Here is a 21,009-nt window from a genome sequence, read left to right on the forward strand (position 1 = left end):
CTTGTCCCTTTCTTTGCAGATTTCTGTTTGTGTCCTGGATTGAGATTACTGGAATTTTTCCAGGCCGTTTTGTGACACCGGGTTAGTGTTTGTAAGCTGGACACAAATAGATTTCTGCTCTATCAATTCCTATTCTTCTATTGTCTTTCTTTTTCTAAGCTACGTGCGACTCGAACGTCTCGCAGGTGGTTATACCTGAATCTACCTGTCTGTCCTTTTGTGTTGTTTTCTCAGGCACTGAAATGATCTAAAAGTTTTTTCAAGTGTCCAGCTTCTTTGTCTTATTGTGATCGTCATAAGTATCAGTTTCACAACAATTTCTACTAATACATTATTAAATTGATTTAAACAAATTGTTTTTTTTGGGGGGGGGGGGTTTTTCTAATAATTTAAAGTGCCCAGAGCTTGTGTTTTACATGAGAATGAGCGCTGTATAAATGTGTATTATTATTATTATTACTATTATAACTGTACTGAAAATATAATACGAATGATAAATTTCACTATAATCTTTTGACAAATTCATACAGATGTGCTAATGTGATTTTTTTCATATTCCCCTACAGATGCCCTGAAATAAATAGAAGGATCCAAAGTACATAAAATGCTCTTTGAGAACATTGCGACCATCGCACTTCTCGTGAGATCGGAAGAAGTTTCGTTCGGAATATTCTACAAGCATATGCTTGAAGACGAGAACAAAATCAGTTGCTACCAGATCAAGTAAGGTTGATACAAAATAATAATCACAGAACCCAGAGGCAAAGCCATATTCTACAAAATCAACAAATAAAAGCGAGGACCAGCCGATGCAGAATCACCAGCAAATGCGGTTCAAGCTCATCCTGAACAAAATCACCGACACCGACAAGTACAAGGTCAACCGATACTTATTGGTGCAGCAGCAGTGGGGTGCGAACAGCAGGCCTGAGGACCAATACTATTGTCATTGTTCTCGCTAGGAGGAATCTTACAGTTCTATCCACTCTGTGAGGGCGTCACAGCCATGACTTTTCAATTTGGTTACTAATCGAACCACCCCTCTCTTCATACACCGTCCTCATCCTTGATCGAGTACGGATCTTTACCAATCGACAACTCTATATCCCTCCATGAACGTAAGAATATGCCAACCTATCAACCTCCATCAAGATTCTACACATTGGCAAAGCGTCCTTTCAAACCTTGCTTCTAGCTACCTCTCTCAACTCCTTATTGATGAAGACAACACAAGCACCATCTTGATTACCGAATGACAACAGAACCTAGACAAAACCTAGACAAACTACAATATGTAGTCTCATTTTACGAACACTTTTATAGTGCCATTATCGGGTTATATCAAGTTAGGAGTGAGGACGAACATTGAATGGATATGAAATCTAACCGTTTTCTATCCCCCTTGTCCCTTTCTTTGCGGATTTCTGTTTGTGTCCTGGATTGAGATTAATGGAATTTTTCCAGGCCGTTTTGTGACATCGGGTTAGTGTTTGTAAGCTGGACACAGATTTCTGCTCTATCAATTCCTATTCTTCTACTGTCTTTCTTTTTCTAAGCCACTTGTGACTCAAACGTCTCGCAGGTGGTTACACCTAAATCTACCTGTCTGTCCTTTTGTGTTGTTTTCTCAGGCACTGAAATGATCTAAAAGTTTTTTCAAGTGTCCAGCTTCTTTGTCTTATTGTGATCGTCATAAGTGTATCAGTTTAACAACAATTTCTACTAATACATTATTAAATTGATTTAAACGAATTGTAGTATTTTGTTTGTTTTTTTTTTTTGGGGGGGGGGGTTTCTAATAATTTATATTGTAAAGTGCCCAGAGCTTGTGTTTTACACGAGAATGAGAGCTGTATAAATGTGTATTTTTATTATCATTATGATTATAACTGTACAGAAAATATACGAATGATAAATTTCACTATAATCTTTATGACAAATTCATACAGATGTGCTAATGTCTGATTTTTTTCATATTCCCCTACAGATGCCCTGAAATAAATAGAAGGATCCAAAGTACATAAAATGCTCTTTGAAAACATTGCGATCATCGTGCTTCTTCTGAGATCGGAAGAAGGTTCGTTCGGAATATTCTACAAGCATAAGCTTGAAGACGAGAACAAATTCAGTTGCTGCAAGATCGAGTAAGGCTGATACAAAATAATCATCACAGAACGCAGAGGCAAAGCCATACTCTACAGGTACAAAGCCAAGAACAGCTGATGCAGAAACACCAGCAAATGGGGGGTCAAGGTCATCCTGAACAAAATCACCGACAAGTACAAGGCCAAGGTCAACCGATACTTATTGACGCAGCTGTAGTAGGGTGCGAACAGCAGGCCTGAGGACCAATACTATTGTGATTGTGTCATCACTTGGAGGGATCTTACAGTTCTATCCACTCTGAGGGCATCACAGCCATGATCTTCAATTTGGTTGAAAATGCAGTTTGACTCGACTGCATTACATCGTTGGTCAACAGTTTGATCTTGAGATTCTCTGCAATATCCATGGTTAAATTACCCGAAGAAGAGAATGGAATCTTTTGGAAGGGAATTACATCATTTGCAGAAAACAGAGACATTACGAGACGAAGATGTTTATTGGAACCCCCAGAGAAAAAGAAAGGTTGAGAGGCCCTAGGATACGATGATTTTTTTTTGTTTGTTTGTTGCTTTAGGTCTCTTCCAACACAATTGAGGTTATATGAGAGACCGCTGAAACAAAAAAACAAGCAATCTAACAAAAATAGTACAAATGTAAATCAAAATCATAACCTAAAGATATCATAAGCTAAATTATAAATAACCAAGAACAAACAGGCAGAAGATTTACAGAAAAAAAAAATATCCCCTGTCAAAAATACAATCACAAACCAAAGAAGCAGGATAGGCTAGTAAAAAGAAGAAGAAACGACATCACTATCGGATCGTACACCCATGAGAACATCATAGGTATATGATTCAAGGGTGATGCTCCCATCCAACCACCCGCTAGGATACGATGAAGTTGGCTGGAATGTCCTAGGGATAGATGAAGACAAAGAACAGAATACTGTGGCGATGTACCTACTTCTTACTAGCTCTCTCAACTACTTATTGATGAAGATTCAACACCAGCCCCATCTTGATTATCGAATGACAAAATGTGACACAACATCAGTCTTCAAAGTGAGCTGTGGCGAGACCAATGCTGTTGATAAAAGCGTCCATGATAGGAGAACAAGTGTTGACGGATCTACTAAGGAAGCAACACCCAAGAGAATCTGTGATGCTGACGAGACTGGGCTGTTTTGGAGGCAACTACCAAGCACAATGACGGGGTTCAAGGACAACTTGGCATGGTGGGAAACTGTCAAAGGAGAGGAGTACCATTTTACTGTGTGCTCATATGGATGGCAATGATAAGCAAGAAGAGTTCGAGAGCCCTTGATGTTTCAAGGGGATAAGGAAGTTGCCTGTCACCTATCAAGCAAACAAGAATGCCTGCATGACTTCTCTCTTTGAGGGCTGGCTGCAAGATTTTGATAAGTCCATAGCTGTGCAAGATCGTTGTGTGGCTATGCTGATCGACAATTGTGCATCACACTTCAAAGTCGGAGGATTGAAAACAACAGAGCTGGTATTCTTGCCACCAAACATGACAGCAAAGCTACAGCCTTGTGACCAAGGAGTGATCCAGAACTTGAAGTCATTCTACCGGGGATTGCTACTTTAGAAACTGTTGGCCCAAATTGACAGTGGACATGCTTTTGACTCCTTCCGCCCATCTCTGCTCGATGCCGTCTCAATTCTGCAGACAGCCTAGGGTAAAGTTGAGCCTGACACAATCATCAACTGTTATCGGAGGGCTGGCTTTGTTCAGCATGAGGTCCCGCTCACTGATGAGATGGGAGATTCTATGGACATAAGAGCCACTAAGATCTCGTCTTTATGCAGAAAACATCATTGGCCAGGGTCAGTATGTCTCTGTTGATAATTTCCACAGACCCCAGCGGTGGGATGACAGCAGATGTCTCAGATGGACAAAAAAAAAAAAAAAAAAATAATGACGATGACCTTGGAATGGATCAGTCTCCTGTTACCTATCCCGTTGTTCAGGACAGCTTGCAGTCACTCTCATTGTATGCCATGCAGAGAGGATGCAGTGGAGAGATAACAAATGTCATTACAAAGTTGGAAGCCCTACTTGAATCTCATCAAGGCCAGAAAGTTTAGCCAAAAATTTCACATGACTTCAGGAGGAAGTGAAATCATCCATTAAAGACAACAGCCCTTTACAAAGCCATACTTATTTAAGATTGGCTTGCTTTGTTCACACGCATTTTTGTTAATTCCGGTTAAGTTGATTTTTAGTAAAGTCTTGTTTGTTCCCCTGAGCATCGTCTTAGCCGGAGTCTACGCAATCATTTTCTAACCGAAAAGGTTTTAGGCGGGTTGTAGCATGGATATATAATCATGTGCTGTGTGTTTTATGGCCCTTCATGAAGAAGAATGATAATCTGTGTAAGACAATGACAAAATAATTTTTCCCCGTGTCCATTCAGTAACATCTAACACAGGTTGGACTGTACTAAAAGACCAAGATCATGTAACTGCAAATGTAAAGGATATTTTACAGGATACAGAAAAAATTTAAACACTTTCTAAGATAATTCTAAATTATATTAAAATTAAGTGTGGGCTTAACGTATTGATGTGATATTTTAGATTTAAGAATAATATGTTAAAGTTTAATTGTAACTAAAAGGGCATGTGGTGTTCTATTTTTGATGAAAACTAAACTACCTAATATTCCAACCAAACGCAATTTTGTATGGCCTTCAATAGGATGTTATATGGTATAATCTAGTATTTTGTGCTCGTCTATTGTCTTATTGAGGAATTCCTTTTAAAAATAGTATTAATAATCGTAGATAACAATACTGCATACACATTACAAATGGTGTTTAAAGTGCAGTCCGCAATTGCATAACAAAGTTTTAACACTTCAAAGTAAAAATGATTTATCCTCTGAGAAAGTTGCATCTCAGCATGATGCTCAATTCTAAATATATGCAAACCTAAAAAGATGGGTATTTAACAAAGATATTTATGGCCTTTCTAATTTCTTTTTTGAGTGCAACAGATGAGTACAAAGGACAAGGGGGCAGTAGAATATAAAACAAGTGGCATTTCCAGCTCTAAAGGGAGGTCAAGGAACTCTTCAATAGTTTTTGCTTTTAAGGGTTTTACAGCGCTTGCACACATTTAGGTCATATCAGCGCCAGTAAAAAGGAAGAAATTGGGAAGTAAAACGCACTTTTCTACTCACTTCATGTCTTGTTGTTACCAACATAAGTGACTGCTCCACTCACTTTTCTGAATTAAAAATTCACCCCATACACCGGAGCATACTCAATGTCTCAATCGTTTCTATGTTATATGTTTGTGATGAGAATATTGGCTATTAAGCTTCACTGCTGGTCAAAATTACTTCGCGATGGTGGCGAACGAATCGGCGATCTCAAGAAGTGGGTGAGAGAGGGATCTAGAAATGACTTTGGGTTTGAAACGAATATTTTTGTGTTCGTGGATAGCTCACACGGTAGAGCCACGCTCTCACCTGCCAGGCGGAGTTGTCGTACCAATAAGGTCGCAGGTTCAAACCCCACCACCGCCGGGGAAAAAAAAAAAAAAAAAAAAAAATTTTTATTCTCTATTGTCTTCTGGCACTTTTCTACTCACTTCATGTCTTGTTAATGCCAACAATAAAGAGTACCAAAAAAAAAATAAGATGTCGTATTCCAAAGAGGGGAAGAGATACAGATTATGAAAAAAAAAAAATCTGAGCAAACCAAGATTATGTTTTAAGTTTATAACTGCTTAATTGCAAAATAATAAAAATGTGACTTTAGTACTTTAGTACAGAGATCTTCAATTCAAATTTCATAAAAAATACATACATACCAACATATGTTACAGTGAATGACATAATCAGTTGGATGAAGAAAAGGTTTGAACTGAGAAATTGCCAAGTTTAGCTAGAAGGTCAATTTTGATCAAAAATGAGTTCTTGTACATCTTCGAGAAATACCAAAGCTTGATTTCACTTCTAAATATTTTTACAGCTAGTCGAGTTGAAAAATTATGAAATTTAGAGGAAAAATGCTGGATACCTTTCCCATACATCTGACCATAACTTCATGAAAAATCGCCCGATTTACTTCAAATAAAGATTAAAACGCTTTGGGGAGCATATTCTTCCAGAAAATGAAAAAATAAATGCAAATACACAATTTTCACCTTCCGACTGATTATGTCATGCACTGACACATATGCTTATTGTAATAAATAAACAGCAAGATCATCAAAGGACTAGATCATTAAAACGTAGGTAAGACTTTATAGGGATTCATTATCCCTTTCGGATCAATAGCTTTCTTAAGAGTGGCCATCAACGCAACAGCTTCTTTAGTTTTGCTATGGTAGATAAAGTCCCTTTTTTTGAAACCAAGCCCATGTTCAGCACTGATGCTCCCGCCGTGTTCAGAGACCCAGTCGTAGATGAAAGGCTCAATAAGATCCATCGCCGTCTGATCATACTGACTTGTAGTCAAGTTGAGGTGAAGGTTGTCTAAAGGAAAGTAAAAAAAAAAAAGCTACTGATTGTGATTGTTTTTTTTTGTTGTTTTTTTAATCATTACGTCTTCTGGTTGTGGAGAAAAATATAAGAGGACATTCAGTTCAGTCAGGGATCTCGATAGCTAAATTGGTAGAGCACTCGCTTCACACGAAACAGGGACTGAGATCAATCCCAGGTGCGATCGAGATTTTTCCTGACCACCTGTCCACACAGCAGTAATTGGGTAGCTAGGTCTGTTAGATCTGGTGGAAAGTAATTTGCGATAACTAGCGTTCTTTACAAAGGATAGCAAATGATTGCTATTTTGTCCATTTCACACTATACGTACTGTAGTCCTTCAGAGCCAATTGACCCATGGAGCTGGAATTTATCCCAGTTTCTATAGCATGAAACGGACAATAGCAAGTCCTTGCCATTCTTTGGATAGGACACTAGTCTATCGCAAAGTACTTTCTGCCAGATCTAACCGACCTAGCTACCCAATCACTGCTGGCTGGACAGGGGGGTCAGAAAAAATGTCAACTGCACCCAGGATCGATCTCTGTCCCTTTGCTTGTGAAGCGAGTGCTCTACCAACTGAGCTATTGGGACCCCGTTTCACACTATAGAAATCAGGAAAAAATCCGGCTCCATGGGCCTAAGAACTCTAAAGGACACTGAATTCAGTCCCCTGACAATAGAATGAATAAAAAGAAGTTTAAGAACACATTGATGGTAGAGAAGTATGGCATCTCATTTGTATCAAAGTCTGGTGGTGCTCAGCATGAAGAGTAACTGGACGGGTAACAATGACCCCAAAAATCTGGTCATGACGCTAAGTCTTTGGTAAGGGACATTACTCCACTCAACTCGAGATTGCATGAATGCATGGCAATATGTGAGGATGTATGTTATGTTGAAAGGATACAGTCCCGTCTCTAATTCGGAATTCCATAAGCTGGAGGTCTCCATTAACCAGACCTGGTTGCCTGGGCACAGATTATTTTCTTAATTGTACATTTTATTTTAGGGATTGATTTCACTATTCAGATGTCTCTGTAATCTTGACAAAATGCTGGGAATGGAGGTATTCGGATTGGAGAAACATCACACTATATATATATATAATATATATAATATATATATATATATATATATATATATATATATATATATATATGCGCCACGGTCAAAAGGTGCCCGCCTGACACAGGTGTTAGGAGGAAAATGTAATTTTTATCTAATTATGGGCTGCTTTCGTTGAGCCAGTGCTTGTAACCAATTAATATGAAGACGAGATAAACTGAGATAGCTCAAAACACTCTGTTCAACACAATATGAAATATACAACTTGAAAGTGGAAATTGAAAGCAGTTTGGATGTGCTTTAAAATAAGATCAACTCATCATTTTTAGAAAGCATGTAGAAATTAAATGTGATGTTTTAGCACACATGACTGAACTTTGACTTACAGTACAAAATGGAAAATTACTTTCAAATGCAATTGCAGTTTATTACATATCTGATTAAATTTCATATAGAGTTTTTTAAAGATGGTGTTGCTTGTGACCTTTGGTGTCATCAAAAACAGCACAATACTAAGACTCGACACGAAACTTTAAAGCTCATATTTAATGTTTTTCTATGAGAAAAAAGCATAGATTTTCCTTCTGAACTCAAATCTTGGAGTTAATAGAGACTGTGTTTAGCTGATATTGAGGTTTATTGGTTTTGGTATTAATTGTATATATTTTTTGGTTATAAAATTTGGTTGCTGTCCATTGTTGAAGAGCCTATTCAAACAACGCGCTGTAAATGGTGTATTGCATCAATATTATTTTACTAGATATAACATATATCAATGGTTTTGGTTCTAAACGACAGAACATCAATATATAGGCCATATATATATATATATATATATTGATGGCCCGTTGATCAAACCTCTGAAGTATAGTATCGCAAAGAGGCTACTTCAGAGGTTTAATCAACGGGCCATCGATATATATATATATATATATATATATATATATATATATATATATATATTATATATATATATATATATATATGAGGAATTCCTCCTCAGACTCCAAAATCACAAATCCAAGGAAAACCATCAGCGCTGATTCATATCAATATAACAAAATTGAAAGTACTTACTATCACCAACATGCCCATAGCCAACAGTTCGTATGACATGATCCTTAGTTCTTTCTCTCATGACCTCTATGAGCCGATAGTAGCAATCCATTGGTAAGGAGACATCATATTTATAACAGTAACCATCCTTCATAAGTGCCTCAGCACATCGCTCTCTGAGATCCCAGATGTTCTATAGAAAGTCAGATACATTTAAAATATATTAAAAATAAATGAGCTCATTGGTGGAAAAAAATTTTTTTTTTTATTAATTGTTTTTAAATCGTACACTAACATTGTGAACGATAATATTTGAATCAAAAGGAAGTCTTCATTCTAACACAACATAAATTTATAAAATCCAAAATAAATATTGAGGAGAGATTGTGCTTTTACATTAAAAATTTATACAGTAGAAACCAGTGGCTTCATGATTTTGGTGCTTCTGGGTTGATAGTTGTCCTTCAAAGCCATTAAGCCCATGGAGTCAGGGAGTTTATCCTGGAATCTATATCGTGAAATGGACAATGACAATTGTCTGCTACCCTTTGGATAGGATGCTTGTCTATTCCCCTAAATTTAGACCTAATATGGTCATCTGTCATTAAATCACATTTTACCAAACTCTTATCAAGTCAGTGAAAGTTATAATAAAAACCGTCTGGATTTGAATCAGAACTAAAATTTCCCTTCTCTAACAGACATCCATGGTTTGTTACTCTCTGAAGAACACCCAACCTTTCAATAGCTCAACAAAAAATCTATATTGTGGTAATAAATTTCCAATTGATAAGGAATCGGGTAGTCAGACTGACAGAATGATACAAAAAGCTTTTTCCACTCTTGAGTTTTTAAGCAGGAACTAAAGAAATACTCTTTATCTCATTCAAAGGGAATTTGAATGTCAACCTTTATCTGGTTAGGTGAATAAATATTTGTGTTTCAGCGCTTTAGTTTGGCACTCAAACATGAAAAAAAAAGGAATCAACTTCAACTATGCACCACTCAGAACGGGACTCAAACCCATGGACCCTCCAATCCGAAGGCAAGTGTCATACCACTAGACCACAAAGCCGCATGTTTATCCAGAATAAATGAACACACTTTGCTATGTTGGAAAATCTAATATGTTGGAAAATCCAATGTCCAAGTATTTTAATTGGGAAGTCCCAGCGATAAGTGGACCAGAGAGCCTCACATTTTTTACATTGCTATAATTAACCAGTAGATTTTTGACCAATCAAAACGCGAGATTTGTGATACACCTTCACTCATGCTCGGACAAACATAGTTGCTTGTTTATAAAAAATAAGGTGAATGAAACCGACCTCTCTTTGACCATTATTGTTGTTTAAATACCACCAGATGGGGGACTAGTTATCACACGATTTTCTCGATGAGATTATAAACGTTTAAGTTTTCTGTGTTGGTTCTATTGACCAAGCAGTAGAACATGAGTATTATACTTAAACACAGACCATCCATAGTAAAACCTGTGGAGTTCACTATGTTTAGCAATCACTGCCATTCTTTACATTATGACGACTGTCCGAGAGGCGCGGTTATCTAAGTGTCTATTAATCTCTGTCCTACCTTAACTTTCGTTGAATCTGTAGCTGAAGTTCCATCCAAAGCCTGCCCAGATTCTAGAACTGACTCCAAAAATTCCATCAATTTTTCCTGGTCATGGTCTCCATTAGACCCACTGGTCTCCACCAATACGTAGAATGGATAGTCGGATAACGGGCAGGCCAGCTTCAAGTTCTCCCGTACCAAGACCATACTATGATTGTCCATGAACTCGAAGGCAGATAGGATTTCCGATAGTTGGGATTTACTTGACTTGAAAACTTCCAAAATCTGTGAAAAACTCTCGCATCCTGGATTGAAAATGAAAATAAAAATAAAAATAAAAATTGAGCATTCATATACCACAATATCCACTAAATATGCTCAAAGCACTTTACAAAGGGTCCTAAGCCAACAGCAACACAACATGTAGGACAAGACATTAAGCCTATAAGGTAAATTACAATTTCTTCAGAGACAATGCTGTTAATGACAGGAACACATTTTACACCTGAATACAGGGAGAGAATGTGAGTAAAGAGCCTTTTCTAAGGACTCAACTATTCATTGCTTAGAGCCTTATTCGAATGATATCTAAAGGTATCAATCATACCACTAGACCACATAGTCGCACAAAGGCAAATTTTAATGAGACGTATAAAGAGCCAAAATATTTAAAGACAAGAGAATAATTAAGAATATTTTTGCACACAGTTGGAAATCCTTGTAATATTCCGTTGGTCTCAGTAATTAACTTTCTAACTCTGAAAAATCCATCAATGCAGAAGACTTAAAAAATTACCAATACAAAGGGCAAGAATGGTTTCATCAAACATCAAAATAATGCATTTGCATTGAAAATTTTTCCACAATATCGATATGATGCCTCATTTTAAGCATTTAGTCAGGGTAAATGGCTATAATAAGTGCCGATAAATATAGGATTCTGAATTTTACTGACTATAATAAGTGCTATTATTATTATTACTATTATTATTATCATCATTATTATTATCACTATTAGTATTATCATTACTATCATTATCAATATTATTGTCATTGTCAATATTATCATCATCATCATCATCATCATTATTATTATCATTATTATTATTATTATTGGTTAGAGTGATCTTGGCCTAAATTTAGAAAATCATGCATTCTTGACGATCAGCAATTTTGCAATCAAAGCCACCAAGTTGCTAAATGCCAAATATATGACCCACTGTTTTAATGTAATTATTCCAAAGTTTTATTGTACTATGGGGTCCCAATACCTCAGTTGGTAAAGCACTCTCTTCAGAAACAAAAGGATCAGGTTCGATCCAGGGTAAAGTCGAGCTTTATTCCTGATCCCCCTTGTCCACCCAACAGTTTGTTTTTGTTTGTTTTTAAAGGGTTTTACGGCGCTTGCAACACGTTTAGGTCATATCAGTGCCAGTAAAAAGGAAGAAAATGGGATAGTAAAAAGTTCTAGAATTACATTTAAAGCACCCAAGAACAAGTAAGACAAATGGGAATTGGTTCAAATAGGGAACAGATGTAGATTCCGAGAGCACATTATCAGTGTACTTAGTTTGAGATCACTAAATGTCTCATCCGGACACAAGCACAGGTTTCTGCCAAGAGGAACACACTCAATTGTTACAAATCATACTTTGGTAAAAGGAAAAATAATATATCTACTGCATAACAGAGTTGATTTACAAGGGGAAAAAATATCATCTCCCAAAACTAACTATACATTTGACTTGTTTCCCTTCCAGGCAGGGTAACCGGACAGAGCCTGAACAAAACCAAGTAATCTGATTCCAATACAAAGACAGAAAGCATATTAAACAGATATAGGGGGGGGGGGGGGGTAGAAGACAAAGTAACTACCTCCCTGCCCACTATGGGAGATCAGGAACCCCACCCAACAGTGATTGGATAGCTGGGTCTGATAGACTAGTGTCCTATCAAAAGGGTAACAGGCAATTCCTATTGTCCATTTCACACTCAAGAAATCAGGATAAACTCCATCTCCATGGACTTAATGGCTCTGAATGACAACTTTATTGAACGAACTATGGCTTGTCCCTTTTGGTTGCTTTCAATTTAAATGATATTGAATTTTATAAAACTCGATTCATTTTATTCCTAATCCTTTAATACAACAAAAACGTCTCCTTACCTAATAAAGCTACACTCAAAGCCTTGGGAGACTGGGGACACAAAATGGAGACTCCTGTGACAATCCCGAGAGTTCCCTCAGACCCGATAAACAACTGCTTGAGGTCATATCCCGTGTTGTCTTTCCTTAGTGTAGTCAAGGTATCCACAATGTCTCCGTTTGGAAGAACCTACTCAGCCATTTTTATATGAGATAAAAATCAATACTTTAGTACAATCCCCATCCCCTATTTAACGCTTTGAGCATGATATTGCGCTATATAAAAGCTCAAGTTAATTTTTAAAATGGAGTATCAGTAAAGTGCTTTCCATCAGTTCTTTATCAAGCCTATTCAAGGCTGATTGAATAAAGAGACCTGGATTAATTGGAAAACGAAACATCACAAGAGCAAATTTCACTATACACACCCTTTGTTATTTCCACCAACAACCTCAATCACTGCTTGGAAATATTTGTCATATAACATTACTTAAATATTATGAGAAATATCTCTGGATGAGTTGCTCTGAAACTAAAATAAAATTGTTAAAATAAATTATTATATTCTCAATAAATTTCGGATCCATCGTGCACATATTAGCTGGTCTGATAACCAAACACAATTATGAGTTCGATTTGACATTGTAATGTATTTTGCATTGGTTTGAGAGTATTTCCATAATAAAATTGAAAAAAAAATAATTGAGCTTCTATATAGCGCAATATCCACTTAATGTGCTCAAAGCGCTTTACAAGGGGTCCCTGGACAACAGCAACATTTAACATTTAGGACGGGACACGACTCTTGTTAGGCAATATTACACTTTTTTTTGGACAGAGACAATGCTGTTAATGGCCAGGTACTCATTTTACACCCGAGTACAATGAGAGAATATGCATAAAGAGCCATCTCCAAGGACTCAACTATGCACCGAGCGAGACTCGAACCCAGGACCTTCCGATCCAAAAGCGAGTATCATACAACAATGAGCCAAAAACAATTTGGGTCATCAGACCTGCGGTGTTCTGATTTGTTTTTTTCTGTTTTTGTTCGTTTTGTTTTATTTCGAATTAGTTGACATTGTTCTGATCTAATAAATAAAAAACTACTAACCGCTTCAATTCCTAGTACAGCCCCATGTAATGATCCGTATCGTAGAAGATGAATGCCACCAGCATTGGTAGATATATTACCACCGATGTGACAACTTCCTTTGGCACCCAAATCCAACGGCATGGTCAGTCCAAAGTCATTCAGGTATTGGTCTAAAGCCTGCAACACACAGCCAGCTTGACATGTCAATACACCTGTTGTTGAAAAATATTTGAAAATGAAAGTTGCAAAATAAAAGAAAAAAAAGGAAAAGAGAACAATGTTGATTATTACTGACAAATCCTGATTAACACAAGAAAATTGCAGCTGGAAGGGAAAGTAGAGCGTACAAATTTTGCCACTTTCTATAAATCTCTGCACATTTCCACTTTTGTATATATAATTCGCATTGTTTTTGGGGATTTCTTGAAGTGGGGAGGGGGGGTCTTCCAGAACAATTTTTGAAGTATTAAAAGCTGGACTCTCGTCTATTCAATTTGCTAACTGCCATTTATACTGCTATGATTGTAGTTAATTTTGAAAGAATCCTATGAAAGATTAGTAGGGAGAGAAGGGGGTTGGATAGATTCCTTTGGAATTTGGATTTATCACAGGACCCGAAAGAAAAAATTTTTTAATGGGATCCTTGAAACAGACTTTTTTTTGCCACCCATCTAGTTACTGACCTCACTCATCACTTGACCAAGTCAAGACATCACGCAGCTAAACCACTGATGTCACAAATAACTGTTGTAAAACACTTCAAACCTCTGAATTAACTAAACGAACTGATGTAGAACAAATATAATTTAATTAAATTGAGCTTTTATATAGAGCAATATAAACTCAACATGCTAAAGCGCTTTACAAGGGGTCCCTGGCCAACAGCAACAATTAGCATGTAGAATGTGACACGACGCCCGTAGGCAATATTGCAATTTTTTTCGGACAGAAACAACGCTGTAAATGGCCAGGTACTCGTTTTACACCCGAGTACAGTGAGAGAATGTGAAGAAAGAGTCTTTTCTGAGGACATAATGCGCCGAATGAGGCTCGAACCTAGGACCTTCCGATCCAAAATCTAGAGTCATACCACAAGACCACAGAGCCGCAAAAAATTATGACATTATATTACCAGTTATATCATCCAAACTAATGATTTTATTCATCAGCTGAGTGGAGAGAATGATTTCATCGAAAACAGGGTTACTTCCTCCTACTAATCCTGTGTTTCCACCTTGTGGTACGACAGCCAAATTTCTTTCATTGCAGTATTTGATGATTTCAGAAACTTCCTTGGTTGTCTTTGGCTTCAGGACAATTTTGCCTTCCCCTGGAATTAAATTATAAAAATTTGAACTAAAATTTAAGGTGTGTTATACAGACTTGGTTTCAGCTAAAGAGTCGAATGGATCTGTTTTTTCTTTTTTAGTGTTTTACGATGCTTTCAACACATTAAGATCATATCAGCACCAGTAAAAATGAATAAAATGGGATAGTAAAAGGTTCTAGAATTGCAATTAAAGTACCCGAGAAAAGGTAAGACAAAGGGGAATTGGTTCAAATAGTAAACAAATGTAGATTCCAAGAGCACACTACAAAGTACTTAGTTTGAGATCACCTAAAGGTCTCATCCGGACAAGCACAGATCCCCACTAAGAAGAACACACTCAAATGATTACAAATCATAATATGTAAGCAAAACAATACAGTGCAAAACAGAGATGATTTACAAGGAAAAAAGTATCATCTCCCAATACTAACTATACATTTGACTATACATTTGACAACGGGCCAGGACCAGGACAAAACCAAGTAATCTCATTCCAAGAAAAAGACGGAAAGCAAGTTGGAAAACATATAGGGGGGTATAAGACAGTGAGTGCCTCCCTGCCCGCTATTGGAGGCCAGGAACCCCACACAAGTCGAATGGATCAATCTCATGTTGGTCTGATGCCTCCAAAAAAAGCCAACTGAAATCCCTACCATAACATAAGGAAAATGGTATTTTATGGGTTATTCAAATTCAAATTATGCCCTTCCGCCACATCAAGATATTGTCGCCTAGGCATTCCACAAAGGAATATAGATAATTCATCAAACAGGATGTCTGATGTCAACAAAAATCACCCGTTGTCAAAGTGAACAAATTGGGGGTTAATAATTTTGACCAAGGAAAAAAACAAAAGTGCCTTCATGGGTTATGTCACCAAAATTAAGATTCCTTGCAGAACAAACCAATAATTGAAGATCACACTACAAACCTGCTTGTAATGAACTAATGATAACAAGTCTGTGCTTACTTTTATTCTTATTACTTCAATGAACACACATAGCAACTAAGCCCAAACGAACTAAAAAGTGTTAATAAATTCATGGCAAAGCGCACCAACATTTTTTTCATTCTTTGTTCATGAATGACATAATGAACCAGCCTGGAAGGGGATTCACGTCCGAGTAGCATTACCCAGCAATTCATGAAATGCATTGATATATGATATGATACAAGTCCATGTTTATATGGTAGGCTTTTACAGCCTTTTATCTGCTCTTGTGCATTCGTGAACGTATTTAATTCAAGTCTCTCAAAACTGGGTGTGCTCTCAGTGTCTGAATTAAACTGTACAAACAATATTTTTCCGTTTCACAATGAGCGCCGAACGGCACTTGAATGCCTGCAATGAAGGGGCGTAAATTGATTTTGGCAAGACACACCCAAGATGTAACCATTATGATCTGGAAAGTTTGTCATGTTATAATTGACCATCAGGACAATTTGCCCTATGGGACCGGAGTTTATTCCGTTTTCTATAGCATGAAATGGACATTAGCAATTGCTTGCTACCCTTTTGATAGGATGCTAGTCTATCGCAAAGTGCTTTCAACCAGATCTAACAGATCCAGCGACCCAATCACTGCTGGGTGGACAGGGGGTTGGGGTCAGAAAAAAAAATCCCAACTGCACCAGGGATCAATCTCGATCTCTTTGCATGTGTACCAGGTGCTCTACCAACTGAGCTATTGGGACCCCTGCTACATCTGCCAGTTACAATCATTTCAGTGAATGCATACTTTCACCACTTTGTTGCTGCTGCTTACTCGAATATTGTTCGAGGGATTATTCTCGGGTCTGTTGGGGAGGATAATTCTCGTTTTTTTGTTTTTGTTTTTTTTTTTGGGGGGGGGGGGTGTAAATGCAAAATCAAAGCAAATGTATGTATGTTGGTAAGACATGCATACACTCGTTCCTCTAACACACAGGTGCTCTCGCAAAAAAGAATGGATAATTGACAAGCAATTGCTTTTGGTCAAAGTAAGGTATCCACATTCTATAAGGTTTTGGACTGCCTCTGGTCCATTAAATTACTTTTACTATCACAGGGCGGACAAAAAGTGTATCATTTTATTTTATTTAGCACTCGCATTTCTGTGATACATCATTTCTGAATTGCAACATCTAGCTAGAATATTTTAGTAAAAAGCAGTCTATGTACATCATAGTACACGGGCCTACCCATGAGTTCATTAATTAAAAACTCAGTTCATTGTAACTTTGTGGTGAAAGAAATAAAATACAGCACTTTTATTTTAATTTTAAGAGATAAATGAGTTTAGTAAGCCTACTCTGCTGCGATGACACTTAGTTTTTGTGAAACTTCTAGGAATGTGTCAATTTAAATTAAAATGAGACCATAAATAAAATGAGAAAAAAAGAAAGAAAAGAATGAAAACAGAAAAGAATGAAAACAGAAAAAAAAGTAAAATAGAGCAGAATGACTTGACATATAAATTTTACCCCGAACAGTCCTCAACCAGTCTGTGTTGAATCCTAGTAACTCATCTTCGTCAGTAACTATTCTGCCGTCCAATAATTTGTCAAAGAAATCAAAATCTTCTTGGTTTAGTTGGGAGAAAGGACTGCGTTCAACCTGTGGATAGTGTAATCTTGTTAGTTCGACATCTGAACTGAAAGTTGGGTTTCCTTGATGCACCCATCTCTTGAGAGTAAAAGGGAAGTTTTGGCCATGTAATGGAAAAAATTGTTCTGCTAACGGGGGTTTGTTACTGCAAGCTCTGCTGAGAGAAGTTGAGTGTAAATTTATGCGATTCAGTCCAAGTCCAGTTCCAGTAGACCAAAGCCGTGTGCTTTGGCTTGAAAATAAAGCTGCACCTCCTAATTTTATTCGAAAGGAATGGCACCATTGAATGAAAAACCTGTTACATAGGTTAGTGGATGAATACAAAAGTTTTTCTGCGTGCAAATGCATTCTTTGACATCTCAAAACAACCGCAAAGATAACACAGAAACGCAAGTCGAAATGACTGTCCAATAACCCGAGTGGTTTTGATCATATGACCGGTAACGTGACTTTATGTAAACACTACCCGACAAGTATTCATCGCCCCAGCCCTGTGTTATCTGTTACGTAGTGAGCGTTTATCAATAATAATCATAAAACGAGCGATTCACTCTCATTACTTTACTGCCAATGCTTCGCCCTACTATCTGTATATAAGTCACCGTTAGTTGTAGTAGTGGCAAGCGTTAAATCGTCTCTATGTTGTTGTTTCTATAACTGCTAAACAATGTTCAGTTTTTCTTTCTTTTTTTAAAATACTCTATTATTAAACAATACTCAGTTTTCGCCCTTTAACCCTGCATCTTTTCCATGCTTATTTTGAAGGAACGAAGTTGGCGTCACTCAGCTCTTTGTTATTGTTTTGAACCAGCCATTTTTATGAGTAGTTCTCACTAAATTATATCAAATAAACTATAGATAGAATGCGCTTGGCCAAGGAGTTCACAACATTGCCATCCGGAAGTATAACGGACCAACACACAAACTCTGTGTAACCATGAACTTTTATAGTCTGGTTAATGCAGTTTAGTGAGAACAACTCACAAACGCGGATGGCAAAAATAATAACAAAGGCCTGAGTGACGTCATCTGCATACTATCTATAAAAACTTTTAAAGTTACACAGAGTTCTGTGTTTTTACATAGATTCTAAGATTAAACAATGTATGTATAGAGGGAGAAAGAGGGGGGGGGGGGGGGGGGGCAATTGGGAACAAAAGTGTGATGTGAAATAACTGGTTCAAATCTCAGTGGAAGTGTAAAACCACTCTTCCGGATGATTGAATACACACATACCTTCTGGTTTCAGAGTGATGGCATCTTATTCTCTAGTCTAAATAATGCATTTATCGTCAATAAAGATCAACCATCCTCACTCTTTTTAAGTCCCTCAATCCAAAGAATCTGCCTATACATCCTCTACTTACTAAACTTAAGTTATTTCCACCTTATGATTCAATTTGTAACCTTCACCTTTTGTTGTTTTTGTTTTGTTTTTGTTTTTTGTTTGTTTTTTTGTTTTGTTTGGTTTTGTTTTGTTTTTGTTTTTTTGTTGTTTTTTTTTTGTTTGTTTTTTTTGTTTGTTTTTTTTTTGTTGTTTTTTTTTGTTGTTTTTTTTTTGTTTGTTTGTTTTGTTTTGTTTTATTTTTGCCATCCACGTTTATGAGTACTTTTCATTAAACTGTATGAACCAGACTATAAAAGTTCATTGTTACAGAGAGTTTTGTGTGTTGGTCCGTTATATTTCCGGATGGCAGTTTATGAGTTCCTTAGCCCGGGGGAGACAAAGAAAAACACTCATAGACCAACTGAAGGGCTTCACCAACCTAACAATCCAAGAGCTGTTTGAAAAAGCAAGAGACAGGGAGGAATGGAGAGAGATAATTCATGCAGTATCCGAAGCCTGGACCAGGCATGGAACCTAGAAGAAGAAGAAGCCCAGCGCACACTATCTTTAAGAATGCCCCATGGCAGGGCATGATCTATATTACATTTCCATGTGCTCGAGGCTAGGACTTCATAGATGTCACTGGCTCGAGGTCATTGGTCACAGTGGAATATGTACTCAAAGTGACCCACACAGTGAAAAGTGTTCACAGTTTTAGAAATAGCTATCATCACGATTGGTTATTTCGTTCAGCTTGACACATGGGTATGTTTACAACTTTCATAAACAAAGCAGCGTGCTTACATCTCTGAAGAAATATCCAATCGTTGGACAGCAACAAATTATGTGATTGATGACTTGGTTGGACGAAAACATGGAATTCGAAGATGACGCCACACGGGTCTTTGTTATCGTTTTTTGCCATCCGCGTTTATGAGTAGTGCTCACTGAACTGTATTAACCTGAATATAAACGTTCATGGATACACACAGTTTTGTGTGTTGGTCCGTTATACTTCCGGATTGCAATGTTATGAGCTTCCTAGCCAAGCGCATACTATCTATAGATAGTTCTTAGTTGACGTCACTCAGGTCTTTGTTATTGTTTTTTGCCATCCGCGTTTATGAGTAATGCTCACTAAACTGTGTTAACCTGACTATAAACGTTCATTGATACACACAGTTTTGTGTGTTGGTCCGTTATACTTCCGGATGGCAAGGTTATGAGCTTCTTAGCCAAGCGCATACTATCTATAGACCGCTCCCATTGAAGACTTTTTATAATATTGAGTTATTTTTTACTATCCCCCCCCCCCCCCCCCACCCTTTTTTTTTTTCCCACCTCAATCTGATAATATGAAGTAAAGGCGAAACAGATGCAAATATAGATTTTTTAAAAATGAAATAGCCTGAATTACGAAATTTGATATCTTTTTCAAATTAACCTGTTAACGACCGCACTTAAGGTGAAGGCAGTGTGCGTGCGCGGGTGTGTGTGTGTGTATGTGTGTGTGAGTGTGTATGTGCATGTGAGTGTTTGTGTGTGTAAGTGTGTGTATGTATGTTTGTGTGTTTATGTGTGTGTGTGTTAGTGTTTGTGTGTGTAAATGTGTGTGTGTGTGTGTGTGTGTGTGTGTGTGTATGTAGCTACCCATCTGGTGTCTGATATCAAAATTGGGCTTCATAAACTGTGTACAAATTAGATCGAGAAAGCAATACTGCCGTTCTCTGGAAAAACACATTATTTAAAGATTTGGCCAGAAAAGTCGTCCTTCAAATATGCGGCTATGTGGTCTAGTGGCATGACACTCGCTTTCGGATCGAAAGGTCCTGGGTTCGAGCCTCACGCTCGGCGCATAGTTGAGTCCTTGGAAAAGGCTCTTAACTCACATTCTCTCACCATACTCAGGTGTAAAATGAGTACCTGGCCGTTAATAGCGTTGTCTTTGTCCGAAAAATTGCAATTATCACCTAACAGGCGTCATGTCCCGTCCTACATGTTAAATGTTGCTGTTGACCAGGGACCCCTTGTAAAGCGCTTTGAGCACATTTAGTGGATATTGCGCTATATAAAGCTCAAAAAAAAATATCGATCGATTTAAATGACAAAAACTCTCAAACCCAGGACTTCGCCGAAAAAAATGCACTAAAACGGTAACTCGTAAGATTCATTCAAAATATTAGTGTGGGGCATGGCAATTTTT

At 37.4% G+C, this 21,009-nt stretch overlaps 1 protein-coding gene across 1 annotated transcript; it reads right to left on the minus strand.

Moving 5' to 3' along the window:
- Nucleotides 1–1,678: 1,678 nt before the first annotated feature.
- LOC144970065 (D-2-hydroxyglutarate dehydrogenase, mitochondrial-like) lies at nt 1,679–17,972 on the minus strand. The gene is made up of 8 exons (XM_078909268.1): nt 17,356–17,972; nt 14,695–14,892; nt 13,581–13,774; nt 12,488–12,656; nt 10,339–10,625; nt 8,767–8,938; nt 2,991–6,615; nt 1,679–2,639 (listed from the first exon to the last, which is right to left on the minus strand). The coding sequence occupies exons 1-7, from the start codon at nt 17,825–17,827 to the stop codon at nt 6,365–6,367; spliced, it is 1,743 nt and encodes a 580-aa protein (XP_078765394.1). The 5' UTR covers nt 17,828–17,972; the 3' UTR covers nt 1,679–2,639; nt 2,991–6,364.
- Between the last annotated feature and the right edge of the window lie 3,037 nt (nt 17,973–21,009).

The sequence above is a fragment of the Berghia stephanieae genome, chromosome 4 (assembly GCF_034508935.2).
Source record: "Berghia stephanieae isolate SIO BIC M18660-M18661 chromosome 4, UCSD_Bste_1.3, whole genome shotgun sequence".
NCBI classification, from domain to species: domain Eukaryota; kingdom Metazoa; phylum Mollusca; class Gastropoda; order Nudibranchia; family Aeolidiidae; genus Berghia; species Berghia stephanieae.

What these genes read in the sequence shown, in the direction of transcription:
- LOC144970065 (XM_078909268.1), bottom strand. Translation starts at nt 17,827, where the DNA reads ATGCATTTGCACGCAGAAAAACTTTTGTATTCATCCACTAACCTATGT. An exon ending in CTGTACTAGGAATTGAAGCG is followed by an intron (nt 12,657 to 13,580) that starts GTTAGTAGTTTT and finishes ATGGCTGAGTAG; the next exon opens with GTTCTTCCAAACGGAGACAT. An exon ending in CTATGGGCATGTTGGTGATA is followed by an intron (nt 6,616 to 8,766) that starts GTAAGTACTTTC and finishes ACTTTCCTTTAG; the next exon opens with ACAACCTTCACCTCAACTTG.